At 44.0% G+C, this 17,002-nt stretch overlaps 3 protein-coding genes and 1 long non-coding RNA gene across 8 annotated transcripts; 2 read left to right on the forward strand and 2 right to left on the reverse strand.

The window, feature by feature from the left end:
- Positions 1–4,846: 4,846 nt before the first annotated feature.
- On the reverse strand, positions 4,847–5,832 carry nupr1b (nuclear protein 1b). Its single transcript, XM_029160073.3, has 3 exons — positions 5,631–5,832; positions 5,409–5,544; positions 4,847–5,187 (listed from the first exon to the last, which is right to left on the reverse strand). Exons 1-2 carry the CDS (start codon positions 5,725–5,727, stop codon positions 5,417–5,419), a joined length of 225 nt encoding a protein of 74 aa, XP_029015906.1. The 5' UTR covers positions 5,728–5,832; the 3' UTR covers positions 4,847–5,187; positions 5,409–5,416.
- A 2,636-nt stretch (positions 5,833–8,468) lies between these two features.
- sgf29 (SAGA complex associated factor 29) lies at positions 8,469–11,722 on the forward strand. Of its 4 annotated transcripts, none has more exons than XM_029159232.3 (10): positions 8,469–8,595; positions 8,959–9,056; positions 9,176–9,251; positions 9,352–9,424; positions 9,627–9,691; positions 9,801–9,930; positions 10,142–10,288; positions 10,422–10,457; positions 10,633–10,795; positions 11,087–11,722. In XM_029159232.3, exons 2-10 carry the CDS (start codon positions 8,991–8,993, stop codon positions 11,201–11,203), a joined length of 873 nt encoding a protein of 290 aa, XP_029015065.1. In that variant the 5' UTR covers positions 8,469–8,595; positions 8,959–8,990; the 3' UTR covers positions 11,204–11,722. The 4 variants fall into 4 exon arrangements, with proteins under 4 accessions (XP_029015065.1, XP_029015066.1, XP_029015067.1 ...); XM_029159233.3 differs by having other exon boundaries at positions 8,490–8,595; positions 8,983–9,056; XM_029159234.3 differs by having other exon boundaries at positions 8,513–8,595; positions 8,989–9,056.
- Positions 11,088–12,910, reverse strand: LOC129604451 (uncharacterized). Its single transcript, XR_008695312.1, has 2 exons — positions 12,371–12,910; positions 11,088–11,178 (listed from the first exon to the last, which is right to left on the reverse strand). It is a non-coding gene; the product is annotated as an uncharacterized LOC129604451 (long non-coding RNA).
- On the forward strand, positions 12,240–16,968 carry nfatc2ip (nuclear factor of activated T cells 2 interacting protein). 2 transcript variants are annotated; one of them, XM_029159230.3, is made up of 9 exons: positions 12,243–12,358; positions 13,861–13,950; positions 14,043–14,103; positions 14,177–14,306; positions 14,670–14,747; positions 15,011–15,248; positions 15,319–15,463; positions 16,101–16,213; positions 16,297–16,968. In XM_029159230.3, the coding sequence occupies exons 1-9, from the start codon at positions 12,347–12,349 to the stop codon at positions 16,456–16,458; spliced, it is 1,029 nt and encodes a 342-aa protein (XP_029015063.1). In that variant the 5' UTR covers positions 12,243–12,346; the 3' UTR covers positions 16,459–16,968. The 2 variants fall into 2 exon arrangements, with proteins under 2 accessions (XP_055366716.1, XP_029015063.1); XM_055510741.1 differs by lacking the exon at positions 14,670–14,747 and having other exon boundaries at positions 12,240–12,358.
- The last annotated feature ends 34 nt before the right edge of the window (positions 16,969–17,002 follow it).

Here is a 17,002-nt window from a genome sequence, read left to right on the forward strand (position 1 = left end):
CCCGCTACGGTTCTCTGGTGAGTCAGGAGACTGTCGAGCATTTCTCACACAGTGTGAGATTCATTTTGAACTGCATTCACCCGCGTTTCCCTCGGAGCGCGCTCGGGTGGCATACGCTATTTCGCACCTGACGGGGGACGCGGAAGCATGGGCGACAGCGGAGTGGCAAAACGGCTCTTCCTGCGTGTGCACCTTCGCCGCCTTCGCCACCGCATTGAAACAGATCTTCCAGGAAGTCACCCCGGGACGCGAAGCGGCTCAGCGGCTGGTTAATATTCGACAGGGCGGCAGACCGACGGCGAAGTACGCAATCGAGTTCCGCACGCTAGCCGCAGAAGCCGGCTGGGACGCCACCGCACTGGGTGATGTATTTATCCGCGGACTCTCTCGGCGAGTCAAGGACTGCTTGGCAGCGAGGGATTTGCCCAGCAGTTTGGACGCTCTGATCGCCCTGGCGATACAAATTGACCGCAGGCTGGGGAGCAACGAACGGGAGCACCACCGAGAGGAAAGCCTGCGGGAGAACCGTCGACTTCGCACCACGAGCCCCAGGAGGGGGCAGCGTGAGCCTGGCGGTCAGTCCGTTCCTCGGAACCCGGAAGTGGGACCGCAGCCAGAGGAACCGATGCAGATCGGCCGCGCACGGCTGTCAGAGGAGGAGAGGCGACGCCGACGCTCCCATGGACTGTGTTTGTATTGCGGTCAGGCCGGGCATCTTGCCCTGCGCTGTCCACTAAAAGACATGGCTCATCGCTAGCACGGAGGGTAGCGGTGAGCCGAACAATTTTAGGTAGCGCCTCCGCTCGCTCATTGCCTACGGTAACACTAGTCTCCAGTACCCGATCCGTCCAGCAGGCGGTCCTCATTGACTCCGGAGCTGATGCCAGTCTGATGGACGCCGGACTGGTGGAGCGACTGGGCATCGCGGCCATTCCCTTGGCGTCTCCCGTGGAAACGGCCGCGCTGGACGGACGACGGCTCTGGAGAGTCACGCATCGAACTGAACCGGTAATAATGACTTTTTCTGACACGCACACCGAGAAAATCACGTTTTTGGTCGTGGAGTCGTGCTACCACCCGGTGGTACTGGGCCACACGTGGTTGAGGCTACACAACCCCACACTGGATTGGCGCAAGGGGGATGTGAGCCGATGGGATTCAGACTGCATGAACACTTGCTTTCAGCCCGCAGTCTCCCAACAGGCACCTGCAGGGGCGACGGCGACAATCGGTGAGGAGATCGAGCAGGCCGATCTGACGGGAGTCCCCGATTGCTACCACGACCTTCGCGCTGTGTTTAGCAAGGTCCGTGCGACCTCCCTTCCGCCCCACCGAAAGCATGACTGCGCGATCAACCTGCGCCCAGGGACCACGCCTCCCAAGGGGAGGTTGTATCAGCTTTCTCCCAAGGAAACCCGGGCCATGAAGGAATATCTGGACTCCGCGCTGGCCTCGGGTATCATTCGTCCCTCATCCTCTCCTGCAGGCGCAGGTTTCTTCTTTGTGGGGAAGAAGGACGGTTCCCTGCGGCCCTGCATTGATTACCGGGGCCTCAATGACATAACTGTAAGAGACTCCTACCCTCTTCCCTTATTATCCTCCGCGTTCGAGTTGCTAGCAGGAGCTACTCACTTTACCAAGTTGGACCTCCGTAACGCCTACCACCTGGTTCGGATCCGAGAGGGGGACGAATGGAAGACGGCCTTCAATACCCCGAATGGACACTATGAGTACCTCGTCATGCCCTTTGGTCTGACCAACGCGCCAGCGGTCTTCCAGGCGTTTGTAAATGAGGTACTCGGCCCCATGATAAATGACTTTGTCTTTGTATACCTTGATGATATCCTGGTCTTTTCCCGCTCCGAGGAGGAGCACATTGCTCATGTCCGCCAGGTCCTCAGGAAATTACTGGAACACCGATTATATGTTAAGGCAGAAAAGTGTGAGTTCCATGCAGACCAGGTCTCGTTTTTAGGATTTATCGTCAGCAGGGACAAGATCGAAATGGACCCAGCCAAGACCCAGGCAGTTCAGGAGTGGCCGGTCCCACAGAGCAGGAAGGAGGTGCAGCGCTTCCTAGGATTTGCCAACTTTTACAGAAAGTTCATCAGGAGGTTCAGCAGCATTGCCGCTCCATTGCACGCACTAACCTCATGTAAGACTGCTTTTCAGTGGACAGGCGAGGCAGAGGAGGCGTTTCAACGTTTGAAACGCAGTTTCGTCACGGCACCCGTGCTGCGGATGCCCGACCCACAGCGGCAGTTCGTGGTGGAGGTCGACGCGTCCAACTCCGGAGTCGGGGCCGTGCTGTCCCAGAGGAATCCCACGGACGGTAGGATCCACCCATGTGCCTTCATGTCCCGCAAGCTATCTCCCGCGGAGCGGAATTACGACATCGGGGACCGAGAACTGCTCGCGGTAAAGGTATCCCTAGAGGAGTGGAGACACTGGCTGGAGGGGGCAGACCAGCCTTTCCTAGTATATACAGATCATAAGAACCTTGAGTACCTGACAACGGCGAAGCGGCTGAACTCACGCCAGGCCCGATGGGCACTGTTCTTCAGTCGCTTCGATTTTCACTTGTCGTACCGTCCTGGATCCAAGAATGTGAAACCTGACGTTCTGTCTCGTCTGCATGACGCGCAGCAGGAACCAGCAGAACCTGAGTCCATCCTACCGCCGGGATGTCTGGTGGGGGCAGTCACCTGGTCGGTGGAGCGTCGGGTACGGGAGGCCAACCGCGACCGTCCGGTCCCACGCGGCGCCCCGCCCAACCGGCTGTTCGTGCCACCCGACCTCAGGGGAGAGGTCATCCAGTGGGCTCACGCCTCACTAGTAAGTGGACACCCCGGGGTGGCTGGCACTCTGTTTAGGCTGGGGGAAAGGTTCTGGTGGCCGACGGTGAAGAAGGACGTCCAGGAATACGTCGCCGCATGCCCCACGTGTGCCATGGGCAAGGCGTCGCATCAGCGACCGGCCGGTCTGCTGCGTCCTCTGCCGGTGCCGCACCGCCCCTGGTCACACCTAGCCCTGGATTTCGTCACCGGTCTACCACCCTCCCAGGGGAAGACAGTCGTCATGACGGTGGTAGACCGCTTCTCCAGGTTAGCCCACTTTATATCCCTACCCAAGTTGCCGTCAGCCAAGGCTACGGCCCAAGCCATGCTCGAGCATGTTTTTAAACTCCACGGCTTCCCCTCAGACATTGTGTCGGACCGAGGGCCCCAGTTCGTCTCGCGATTTTGGCGAGAGTTCTGTTCTCTCCTAGGGGCTGAAGTTAGCTTATCGTCAGGGTACCACCCCGAGTCCAATGGACAGGCCGAACGGGCCAATCAGCAGTTGGAGGTAGGATTGCGGCTCCTCGCCTCCAGAAACCCGGGGTCATGGGCCAGCAAACTCGTGTGGGTGGAGTTCGCCCACAACACGCTGCCCTGCGCCTCCACCGGACTGACCCCGTTTCAGTGCGCCTATGGGTTCCAGCCGCCATTATTTCCGGCTTCGGAGGAAGAGGTCCGCGTCCCGTCGGCGCACGCCCTGGTCCAGCGTTGCCGTCGCACATGGTTGCAGGCACGGCGCACCATGTTGCGGGCACGGGACCAGTACAAGCGGGCGGCCGACCGTAAGCGGATACCGGGTCCAGAATACAAGGTGGGCGATCAAATCTGGTTGTCCACCAGAGACCTCAGGTTGCAGGCCCAGACCCGTAAGTTGACTCCGAAATTCATTGGTCCATATACTATATCGCAAATTATTAATCCTGTTTCTGTGAGGCTCTCATTGCCCAGGACAATGAAGATCCACCCCACATTCCACATCAGCCGCCTCAAGCCCTATCGATCGTGCCCCATGGTTCCTCCACATCAACCGCCTCCTCCTCCTCGGATCGTGGACGGAGGGCCTGCCTACACGGTTCGGGACCTCCGCGACTGCAGACGTCGGGGGCGGGGCTTCCAGTATCTGGTCGACTGGGAGGGCTACGGGCCGGACGAACGCTCTTGGGTGCCGGCCCGGGACATACTGGACAAGTCCCTTATCAGAGACTTTCATGCAACACATCCTGAGGCCCCGTCCCCGGACGGGATGGGGCAACACAGCCACGGCTCTGCGGACGAGGAGGATTCCGGCGCTGGACCCTCCTCCTGATGTCCTCCCTCCCCCCACCCTGCTTCATCGCCCGGGCGAGGGGGGGTGATTCGAGCCCTCCTCCTGTTTCCTCCCTCCACCCGCCCTGGGCGGAGGGGGGAGGGGCTCGTTGGCGCCGTGGAAGACGCCATAGGGGGGGGGGTACTGTCATGATTCATGTTACGTGTCACATCCTGTTTTATTTTGTTAACTTCCTGTCACGCTCCGGTTCTCATCATCCACACCTGTTGCTAATTAGTAATCAGCACCTGTACTTAACCTCCACCTCTCACCCACACCAGTCGCCAGATTGTTAGTTCATGTACTCTTTCCAGCATTCTATTGTAGCCATTCGTGTTTTGACCGTGACCGCCTCGACCTTTGATTCTTGCCTGAACCCTGTTGATCCCGCAACCTGTGAAAGACCTGTGCCTGATAATCTGACCGTGAGTTTTTGCCTGATCCTTGTCTGTACTGTCGCCAAGTCTGCTCGTGTACCGAACCCTGCCTGGACCTTGATTCTGAGATTGCCTGCTCCTTTGTATATTGCCTACTGGAACGTACTGTGTTTGACCTGGACTGCCTGACTCTGATTCACCGAATAAACCTGCACTTAATCACATCTGTGTTTCTGCGCCGTGCATGTGGGTCCGACACCTGCCCAAGCCTGACATAATCATATCAATCATCAGTACAAATATGTATGATAAAAGTAACTACTGTACACATGTCCAGTTTTTATTTGTAATGACTTTTTTATTTTACAAAATCCACTAAAACCAGTCAACATCCTCTACCACATCCCTGGGTGCACCATCATGTTCTGAAGGGGAACCAGGTACACCCCACCACAGGTGAGGGCCTCACAGCACATACAGGCTGGGGAGCCACAGCTGGCTGCCCTTGACTGAAGCTGCAGCTGGAACATCTGGATCTGTGGACTCCCCTTCACGCCCAGGTTAAAACTTCGCCCATCGGAGCTTAAGACGCTCCTGCCGTCTGCACGTCTCGTTATGTCAGCCAAGGAGGCCATGGTCGGTGTCCGGGATAAGCCGTCCGGGTTGCCTGGGTTAAAAAAACATAAATCAGCTGAAAGTTGACCCTTCACACCTCCACCTCCTCACAAGATCCTGCAGGCTCATACACAAACAGCTGTTAAAATACTTTTTCAGTTATAGGAATGAGAAAGTTCATCTTGTTAAAATTGTTTCTCATGAAATAAAAATGATCATTAATCATTTCTCAAATATAAAACTGCTGCATTGCGGCAGAAAAACTAGGAGCACCTCAGTATTCACTCCTTGACTTTCTTCTCGCTGTTTTGGAGTTTTTCCACAATCTTGCGCTCATGTCCTGCTGGGTTGTGTCTGTTCGTGTTTTCGCTGGCCTCCTTCTTCGTCCTGCCTTTACGGGTTGAGCCTTCTGTAACATCACAAAAACAAAAACATCACAAAAAACACGTGTTTATTAATTTGGAAAGAAACTGAGCAAAGAAAACGTTCTCTCACCTGCATATTTATCGGTCAGGTTATAATACTCATATTCATCATAATACTGGTCTTCAAAACTGGTCGGCTTCATATTTTTCACGTCGACGTGACTCATGTTTGGTCCTCTGAAGTTTCGTCGACAAAAATCTGAAGGAAAAAAAGCAGCAGAACTCTTATTTGAATCTCTTTCTTCCCTCTGTTTCTAGAAACACGAGACATGTGTTTTCCAGACTCCTCAGTGTTTTTATAAAGATGCATCCAGCTCCTCCTCCTCGCTCAGAAACACTCCTCCTCCTGCTGCCCACCCACTTATTGCATCATGCTGTATAGAAGCAAGGTTTGCACATAACCATCCAAAATAAAGTCTTTAAAAACTTGAGTCAGATATTATTTATAGCTTAAATACAGTAGGTTTCATTTTCGTGATGGTATTTTTATAACAGTTAATAAATACTGTTGTTGGTCTTAATGTTGTTGTTGCACTAATTCACAACTAATGTTATCTCAAGGTTCTTTACAAGGTATGTTTAAGAGCTTAGACAACTAAAAACTCAATATTTTCATAAGGTCTGACCTTAGTTCCTGCAGCTGTGTTTCAGTTCATCACATGCTGCAGTATTCACACAGTTCTGACCTCATTTTTTATTTGTCCAAATACAACTGTAAAACCAGGACACAGTGTTTTCACGTGAGTAGGTGTGGTGTTATCTTAGTATCACAGTCACCTGTCGTGTTATTACGACACTGTGATAATACCTTTGTATTAAACTTGAAACATGACATTCAAAGGTCGAGGTTTTATTGTGTTTTGCAGGTAAACATGTCTCCAGTTAAAAATATTAGCATTTGAAGATTTTACGTCGCATTTTTATGCTTATTAGAATGTGCAAAAAAGGCCCTGCTTATGAATTACTGAGAGAAACAGAAAAAGGCAGTTTTTTTAAATTAGGTCCAAATGCATTTCTGTTTGGAAAAGTTTATGATGCCATGCTGAGTCTAAACCCCACTCACCCTAAAACCATTGCACTGTAATTACAGGCATCAAGTGTCTTCCATCATGATGTTAAACTATATTTCAGATGTTAAATTGAGTCTGGCTTGTTGAGCTGGAGAGGAACAAAACGAAATAGTTTTACTTTGTGATTAAAGCAGCAAAGTATCAAAATTAGTATTTCCAAGAAAGAATGCTGTTTTTTAGAAAACGTCTGTTTTCCAAGGACAAACAACATAATCACAGTGACATTGTGGCTTTGTGATTAAAACTGCACATGGTTTCTCCCCTGGGTCAAACGGTCCTACAGTTAGGAGAGAGAATTAACCAAGCTGCTGTGAATGGAGAGAATAAATGCTGTCAGACAGGTGGTAGTATGCACTGACTAATATGCACTGACCACCACCAAAACACAAGTGAAAGTTTTTTCCTCAATGATTCTGTGAGTCATTGAGGCCTTTTAACTTTTGGACCTCAACTTTAACCTACTGTTGTTGCTTCTGCTTCAATCGATTTTCTTTCTTGCAGACACAGATTTTAGTCATTTGACACAACAGCTTATAAACACAACAGGAGCAACTTGAGACATTTAGTGACATTACTTCTCACTGTAAAAAGAAAAAATATTCCTAAATGAAAATCATCTGTACATCTTGGACAACATGTCCTCAGACCCTTATGGGACTACATAGTGAGTCCAGCACTCACTAATACAATGTGTCAATAAAGTCAGCCAGAGCAGAGTCCACGCCAGTGCTGAAAAACGTGCTCACATACTTTTTTTAAACATAAAATGCAAATATTTCATGACTTTTGTACAAGACCAAATTTTACACGACTACATATAGGCCCACAGTTTTCGTTTCCACTGTTGGTAAATTACACAAGATTACACACGATGAGCCAAGGACTAAATTAAATTCTCTGACTCAAATGTCACCACCTCATCTAGTGTGCGTTTATGGAGCAGCTTCTGGGACTTTCCTGCTTTTCCTGCAGACTCCTCCTCTGCTCTGGAAGATTCCATGAAAACCTCCCTATTAGTGCAACATGACTCTTTGCAAGCAGAATGCTGTGTGAGGAGAAACCACTGCTGGCACAGTTCACTGAGTCACAGCCTGTCATAAACAAGACAAGAAAACAAGTTGCTCCCTGCGTATTACAATATGTCTGCGAGGATGTGGCCTGTTTGGTCTATTCCTCTGTTCATGGCATTGTAAATATTTGCAGAAATATGACCCAACCAATCTGAGTTATTACAGAATAACCTTGTGTCAGGTTGTAATGAAACTTGGCTTGTACACACAAACTTGTTATACAAAAAACATGCCCAGTGTACACACTGGAGATAAGATATCATCCATCGGTTATATGCTTCATAAACTGAGCTTTACTGAATAGTTTTAATTGAGCTACGCATGTTTAATTCACAACAATAGTTCCAGCTTAAAGCTACACTCTCATAACCCTCCCTCCTGACTCATTTCAGTAAAATGTTTTTTTATTAGATTTGTATACACTGGCCTCTGTTTGTCACCTGACCATGATAACAGAGCACATGTTGATCATTAATGCACAGGCTGGTCTCAAAGTGTGATGACAGTACAGTTTGTACAGCACATCTGGCACATAGGCCCTAGGTAGCACTGTGCACTTGTGTTATTCAAACATAAGAAAAGTAAAAGTAAACAGGACAAAATAAATAGAAATATGAATAGCAGCCACTGTCTAAAAGAGCTACTTTGGCAGACAGTATTGTTCTGAAATCAGACTTTCCACAAAGCGATGCCAGTTAATGTCTAGTTATACAGTAACAAAAATGTAGTTTGGGGGGGTTTGTATCAAAAGCAGTGGGTCAGTGCTGCAGTTCCTCTTTCGTCCGCCGGCGGCAGTGTGAACATTACAGTGAGCTTGTCATGTTGGGAATTACATCAAAGAAAAAGAATCTGCGTCGCTATTAATTCAGAATAAATAAACAGAAGAACTAGCGCGGTAAGAAGCTCTTGTGTCCGAATTAGACACGAATTGAAGCATTTGTGTGGAGTGTTTCCATAATATATATGTATTAGTGCTACTGTTGTGGTTTATCAGCACACACCCACGAGTTAGCTAACAAGTCCGCTAACGTTAGCGAAACATCCCAGATGCTAACCCAGTTAACTAGTAGCTCAGGAGATATGTTCCTCAATCGTTTGTGATGTTAAATATTTAAACTATTAAACTATTCTTGTGGATCTTTCTGAAACACGTTTTAGCTTTGGACTCAAATTCAATAGTAGAATTGTACCAAAGTGGATGCATCATGCTTTTAGCAAAACACTGTGCTGTTTTAATCAAGACATGTCTTAATGCAAGCTGTTACAGTCGTGGATGTAAAAGTTACAGATATGTCGGCGGATACCAAGATTGCCGAGCTGCTCACAGAGCTCCATGAACTCATCAAACAGACTCAGGTAAGTTGGGGACATTAGTTTTAACCAGTAAGCAGTAATAATGTAAATAATGTAAAAGCCAGTTGAAGGGAGCAACATCACTGGAGGGTTACAGTAATTTTTCCCTGTACACTTTTCAGGAGGAGAGGTCGCGCAGTGAACACAATCTGCTCAACATTCAGAAAACACACGAAAGGATGCAGACAGAAAACAAAAGTCAGTCAGCACATCGTTAACAGTGTTTTCATTTTCAGATTTTGTGTGTGGAAGACAAGGTTTATTTACAGTGTTTGTGTTGTTCCACTGTCTTCTCCAGCTTCTCCATACTACCGGACCAAGTTAAGAGGATTGTACACAACAGCCAAAGCAGATGCTGAGGCAGAGTGCAGGTGAGTGATCATATATTCCCCGTTTTCAAAATGTTACCAACACACTAAAGGCCCTGCGTGGATCAGTGGAGACACAGCAGCTAACAAGTTAAAGTAACATCCTGTTTTAGACATAAATTACATACATTTTTATCCTCACTTAAACTTTGCCATTGTTTTTTTTGTTGCTTTGTTTTTTTCAAAATTCTTCATTTCCCTGCAGTATCCTACGTCATGCTCTGGACAAAATAGCGGAGATTAAATCTTTGTTGGAGGAGAGGAGAATAGGTGAGTGTGCTTTAGGGTTTTTTTAAACCTTGTCAACTCCACACGTTAAAAAGGATTTCTTAAATTATAAAGTATTACACTCTAACATAGAGATTTTCTTGTTTCGCAGCTGCTAAGATGGCAGGCGTTTATAGCGACAGCGACCCTCCCAGGAAAACAATGAGGCGTGGTGTCCTGATGACCCTCCTCCAACAGTCAGCCATGACGCTTCCTTTGTGGATTGGAAAGCCAGGGGAGAGGTAGGTGGTGGTAATCCACTCAGAGAATGAGGAAGGGTTTCCTTCACTTGCTTGCACTGACATATTTACCAGATTATTCAATTCATATTACATTAAACAGCATTCTATGCAGGCAAAATGTTTAGTATTTATCTTTATCCTCTTATCTTTATCCTACAGCTGAAATATTTGTCATCATGTCATTAAAATGTGAAATTCTCCCCTATCTTAGCCCTCCACCTCTGTGTGGGGCGACCCCAGCTAGCGGTGACTATGTGGCCAAACAAGGAGACAAGGTGGCTGCCAGGGTGAAAGCTGTAGACGGAGATGAGCAGTGGATTCTTGCAGAGGTGGTCAGCTACAGCCACTCCACCAACAAGTAAGTACATCACACAGTTCAGACACAACCAGTGTAAAATATTACTGAAGATTTAGGCTTCAGGATGTGAGACCACATTTTAAGAGGATTATAAGAAAAATCAGATTTCACTATTATTTTCCTTTCCCTGTAGATATGAAGTAGATGACATTGATGAAGAGGGCAAAGAGTGAGTTAATTCTTCTCATTTTGTCAAATTTTTTAAATGTTCCTAACTTGCATCTTTTGTTAATGTGTTTGTTGCCTTTTATCATTTTCCCCTTTTTACCATGCATCTTTCAAATCCTAAATCTTCTCCACTAAGCATTTCAGCTGTGGTGGTAATTGTTTCTCTGTGTGATCAGGAGACACACTCTCAGCAGACGGCGAATCATCCCTCTTCCTCAGTGGAAGGCCAACCCAGAGACGGACCCTGAAGCCCTCTTCAGTAAGGACCAGCTGGTGCTGGCCCTCTACCCCCAGACCACCTGCTTCTACCGGGCCCTCATCCACACACCACCACACAGGGTGAGTCTTAGATTTAGATGTTAGACACCCTGCTAGAGCAATATTCTCTTCTGTGATGTCACAGATCTGTCAGGTGACATCACAGAGGTCATTTAGACCAAGAACCAGTGTCTGCCAGGCTAATGTAAAAAAATTAAGCTGTCCTAGAGAAGATTTGAGAGCCACACTATATGGCATGAAGAGAATGAAGAGCACCATTTATGAAAATATTTCTAAATTACAGTTTGTCCAGTATCTGTTTGTGAAATAACGTTCCTTTAGCCTTTAACCCCCAGCGTGTTTTTCTTGCAGCCACAGGACGACTACTCAGTGCTCTTTGAGGACACATCATATGCTGATGGTTACTCCCCACCTCTTAATGTGGCTCAGCGATACGTGGTTGCCTGCAAAGAGAACAAAAAGAAGTGATGAACAACCAGATATTAGGATCAAACTTATACCAAACCACTGCATTAAAGCCTCTTTGGCAGTATTCTTATATTTACAGGTGACATTGGTTTCAATTTTAATATAAATTATGATAATAAATTTTGTTAAATCAGAAATCTCTAAGCATTTGTAGCAGATAAACAAATATTCATCACTGCTCTAAGCCATATTGTACAAATTCAACAGGTTTTAAGTATATACAAAAATATATTGTAGCAGTTTCCTTAATGACTGAACATTTATTTGCAGAAGCATCCAATGGGAGGAACATTTCCACATATCTATATTTGCAACTGCTGTTTGTTTATTTTGTTATGAAGGGTAAGACCCTAAACTGTATTTTTTATAAGTTTTATATGTGTCCTGTGAAACAAAACAAAGATGAGAGATGAGGTGTTGAAAAACTGTGTTCAGTCTGTCTTGCTTCTTTCAGACACTAAAAAAACAACAAAAAAGTATTTAATGGGGATTTTCTGCAATAAAATTTAAACAGGTGGAGTGATTTTAGAAGTTCATCTTCTAGAAATATAGCATGTTACTGTTACATAGTTTGGATTTACAAATAAACATTTGTTTAATGCAATACATAAAATAATTTAATACAATTCTTTCTAAGTGAATATTGAAGAAAGGTAATAGTTTCCCAGCAATGTACGGAACGGAATTCAGGCTGCACAGGGCACGGGAGATGGTTTTATCCCTCAATCCTATGTCAGCCAATACCATGAGTGGCTTCTCGTAATGCAAAGTAAGACCGGTGGAGCCTGTCACAGACAACCTTCAGTAGTTGTTTTTCATTCCTGTCTAGCCAGACACAACCTAGACAAAACTATTACTGTATTGCTGCTGCACAGCGGATATTGTTCACAAACTTGTTTTTACAGTAATACAAAATAAAAGATCAGAAACTCTCTAACTATTATAACCACACTACTTTATGATTAAGATATGCCTGACTTTCCATCACGGTGCCGCGCTGTTTCTATTGTTTATAGTGCTCCATAGTGCTTCCTAGGCACCTGCTGTATTTCCCCACAGTACATGAAAGCAACCATGTCCGTGGGAAATTAATTCATGATATCCTACAGCCCGTGAAGGCAGCAGAAACGCGCGGAAACAATCATGGCTGAAGCAGTAAGTATTCACCTGCTGGGTTCATCATTAAAACGTTGTTTCTGTAAGATGTGTCCAAAAAGAAAAAGTCTAATTATTACACTTGACCATGATACCACCAGAACGGCTCAAACCGTCTTCTACTGGGAACAACTAACTAGCTAGCAGTTGTAGTTGGACTAGCTAGCTAACGTCACGTTCACTTTCATCTTCAAACCAAAGCTTTCAAAACGTCCACTATTTTTCTTGCTTTCACTTTCTTCTTTGCTTTCAAAGTTAATATGTGAAACGATAGAGAAGTTAAAGCTATTATCTAATGTTTTGGGGTATGTGATGTTAGCTAAGTCAACTTAAAGAAGCAGTTGCGTTGTTGAAACGGAAAGCTCCTCTGCAGCCAGTCCAAGTGTTCGCCGTAAAGTTGCGAGGCATAAGAAAATGATTCCACCCTTTTACCGTTGATCTGCAAAAGTGATTGGATTTCCTACTGATTAATGACTCAGGAAGCGCTCGTATTGTTGTAGATAAGACAGTGATGTGTTCATGAGGTTTGATTTTTGTTTGGTTGAAAATTAACAAAAAAAAACATTTTATAAACATCTAAACAGGTCTTAAAACTATTTGAAAAACATCTTTGTCAGCTTTAGCTTATAACCTGTATATATCAGTCAGGAAACAGTTGCAAGGAATCACACACAAAAAGTGTAATTGCAAAAGTATTATTTTCTGGTTAATAGTTTTCAATTACAGTCAAGACCCATAAATATTGGGATAGCAACACAATTCCAACATTTTTGGCTCTGTACAGCGTCACAATGGAATGAAACAAACAAGATGTGCTTCAACTGCAGGCTGTCCGCTTTAATTTGAGGGTATTTACATCCAAATCAGGTGAATGGTGTAGGTTGCATATATGCCTCCCACTTTTAATTAATGGCAAAGGGACAGAAAAAAACTCATAAATCAAACTTTCACTTTAATACTTGGTTGCAAATCCTTTGCTGTCAATTCCTTTTTCTGCTCTTTGGATCTCATCTTGAGAGTTGCAACAATGAATTCCAAATGCATATAGCACACTTGAAATGAACGCTGGAGCTATTATCTGTTCATTGTAATGGGGATAATGAGGGAATAACACACACCTGGCCATGAAACAGCTGAGAAGCCAATTGTCCCATTATCTTTGGTCACTTAACAAGTGGGAGGCACATATGCAAACTGTTGTAATTCCTACACCGTTCACCTGGTTTGGTGTAATGTGCAGTTGAAGTACATTTTGTTTGATTCGTTTCAAATCCGTTGTGGTGGTGTATAGAGCCAAAAATGTTGGAATTGTGTCACTGTCTCAATATTAATAGACCTGACTGTATTTTGATTCAGACACAGTCAGGCAGCAGTTAGTATAACTGTGAGCACTGTCTATTTTTTTGTGTTTTTTTGTTTTTTTGGTTGATTTGACTTTCAAGCAAGAAATATTGCCAGCACAGATCAGTACATCTGTCCTCTTTGTCCCCCAAATATCACAGTGTGAGGGGCAGGTTGTAAACCCACCACCCAAGCGCAGACGTATCCTGAATGCAAAAGCTATCAAGCCAGTGCCAGTCTACTCAAATAAGGTAAAGCACCTGTGCCCCATGATGAGATGATGATCTGGCCTTTTCCAAAAAGTGAAATTATGTGTTTTAGATGATTTAAATGTTTTTTTTAGGTTAACAGCAGTCTGCAGCTTAGACCGGTGGCATCAGCTATAAGTAAAAATGAAGAGACAGGTAAATCAGAGTTTGATAAAATTAAAGGCAGCAGGAGGTGATTTTTATAATATGCGTTTATCTTTGTGTTCAGATGATGGTGCAGACGACAGTTTGTGGTCAGAGTTTCCATCTAAAGAAAAATCTGCAGCCGTTGTCTACCTCAGTGAGTCCGAGGAGGATGAAGCAGGCTATGCAGCGAACCAAAGACAACAGAGGCAAATGTAAATAGTGAAGCTGATTTCTAATAACTGATTTACCCCCCCCCAACAAAACTCTCTCTACACATTTACTGTAAAACACTAGATTGGAATGGGTAACTATTCATTCCTTTTTTTCAAATTATATTCGAATGGTAAATAAAATATTGAAAATAAAAGATTTTATGGGCACTAAATTTCACTTGGACTTTCAAAAGAGCCAATTTTTTTAATTCCTGAATGTTAAAAAGTGATCTTTTTTTTCCAACTGATTATAGTATAATATTATAAATGTACCTTCATGCAGCTAGACATAATTTAATAAATGTACATCTTATTAAGATGAAAATATTATGCAATTATTTAAATTGAACTGCTGTGTTTCAGAGAGACTGTAAGCTGCCCATCTCCTCCACCTCTAAGTCCCATTCAGAAACAGTCCAGAAAGGTTAAACAGAAGCTCAGGTGAAGCTTTCTTGGTTCATTTGTTTTTTTTACTAAATGAAGACGTGTTTATACTGTAGTTTATTCACATTAATTACACCTGTATGATAATAGTTATAATAAATTGTAGACTGCAATGGTTACAGTAGTAATAATGGTAAAAAGTTGGTGCAGCTAGTTGTGCTGTAGTACTTGAGGAGTCAGGTGGTTTATGAACAGTAACAGTTGAAGTCAGAGGTAGTAAATTTCACATCTAAAACTATGTCTGTGTTTGTCTCCCACAGGGAACTCGACAGGAATCTACGTGCAGTGAACTCCCTCCTTTCTCCTGTGTGTCAAAACAGGACGAGCTCCAGACACACCCAAAGTTGCACGTCTTTGATGTTAGAGGAAGAACAAGATGATGAGGATGTAGTCATAGTTACCCCGGGGTCTGACACTTTCCCATACAGCTCATTGGTTCGGGAGATCCCTCTCAAGATCCGTTGCAGAACAGACATCCACAAGATCCCTGTGTTATCTGTAAGTATGAAGACATGCCACTTAAATTTAAGAACCTGTTTAAGAATGTGTTTTTTTGTCATTCTTATAGTCAACGCCTTTAAGTGATGTAGTGACTCAGCTGTCGGTCATCCTGAATGTTCCACCCCCTCGCCTCATGTTGTTGAGAGAGGAGCTAGAGCTGCCAACACAGTCGACCGTCAGTGAGCTCGGCCTCAGCATTGCAGATATTATAGGTGGGTCACGTAACATGACAAGTTTCTTTTTCTGTTATTGTATTACTTTTTATAGTATCATAAAATATTGCCACATAATGAATTTATAGCATAAGAACACAAATGCAGTGTACTGCACCATTATTAAGCTAAATGCTGTTCTACGCAACTAAAAGGAAGCTGTTTCACACTTACTGTATTATCACAATGACTGAGTCAAATGTTTGTAGTTTTTCATTACGTCACCAGAGGAAGACAAAGCACTGTTCATGTGATCGAACCATTTAACTGCAATCTCATTATCTAATTTTCTTACTTTTCTGCACTGTCTGTATTATTATTATTATTAGTATTATTATTATTATTATTAGTGTTGAATTTAATTTCATTATAATATTTAATTTCATTTATAATAATATAAACAGTAAATGTATGTACAATGTATATTGCTTGTAAACATGATTAAACTTGAGCAACCAATATAAACAATTTGAAAGCTGTCTAGGCAAGTTTCTGGACCAGACAGTGTTGCTTTCAGTGTAAATATAGTTTCAAGTGGAATAGAAGAAAGTTTCTTAAAATAGCTCAGATGTCTGCGAATTCAGATCTTTATAACAGACCACTTTGAGCACCTTTTTCGTTTTGCTTTTTCGTCTAGAGTGTGTTGTCATGGCAGCAGAGGATAGAAGTGAAGCTGATGAAGGCAGTAACATCACTCTGAGACTTCATGGCAAAGACAGAGACTCATCTCAAGAGTTTTCATTGCACAAAGTTTGTACCTTCTGTTTTTCTTTGTTGTGTATATGTGTGTTTGTCCTTGAAACAGATAGAAACTTAAACCTTTTGCATTACAGGATGCACCATTGGGCTCCATCTTCTCACAATACTTGTCCAAGATGCCTGTAAGCGTCCAGAGAAATGTCCGCTTCCATTTTGATGGCTCAAAAGTTACACACAGCCAGACGCCAGCTCAGCTCAGCATGGAGGATGGAGACATAATTGAAGTTTGGACTTAAAGATTTACATTACATGATCATAGACACAGCTTGAACAGAAGCTCCAGTGTACACCCATGTGCTTCTTTACTGGAGGTACCTGCATAGTTTGTGTAATTAAAAACTTCATAAAATGATTTACAGGCTTCAGTTATGAGCCTAAAGTTCAAATCTAATTTACACACTTAATTATTTAATTAGTAATAATTTAACATAAAATACAAAAGACACAGACCTGATTTCAGTGTAAAAATATGACTGAATGTTACTCATTCAAAAATATGACTGAATGTTATTCATTCAGTCATATTTTGTAAAATGTTACTTGGTTACTTTATTTGTATATTTTGAAAATGCAATGTTATTTAAAAGTGTTTTAGCTGCCCTGAAAACAAAAAAACAAAAAATGTCAGGACCTTCCATGGTTTATTCTAAACTTGTTTAGCATTTTTCATTGTAAAACATCCTTGTCTTATTACTTCTTGCATGTAACATGCTTGTGTAAATAATAAAATGAGTGCTTGATAATAATGTGAGTGGTGGACAAAGTATTGCATCTGTTTTT

The sequence above is a fragment of the Betta splendens genome, chromosome 8, assembly GCF_900634795.4.
Source record: "Betta splendens chromosome 8, fBetSpl5.4, whole genome shotgun sequence".
Lineage (NCBI taxonomy): Eukaryota > Metazoa > Chordata > Actinopteri > Anabantiformes > Osphronemidae > Betta > Betta splendens.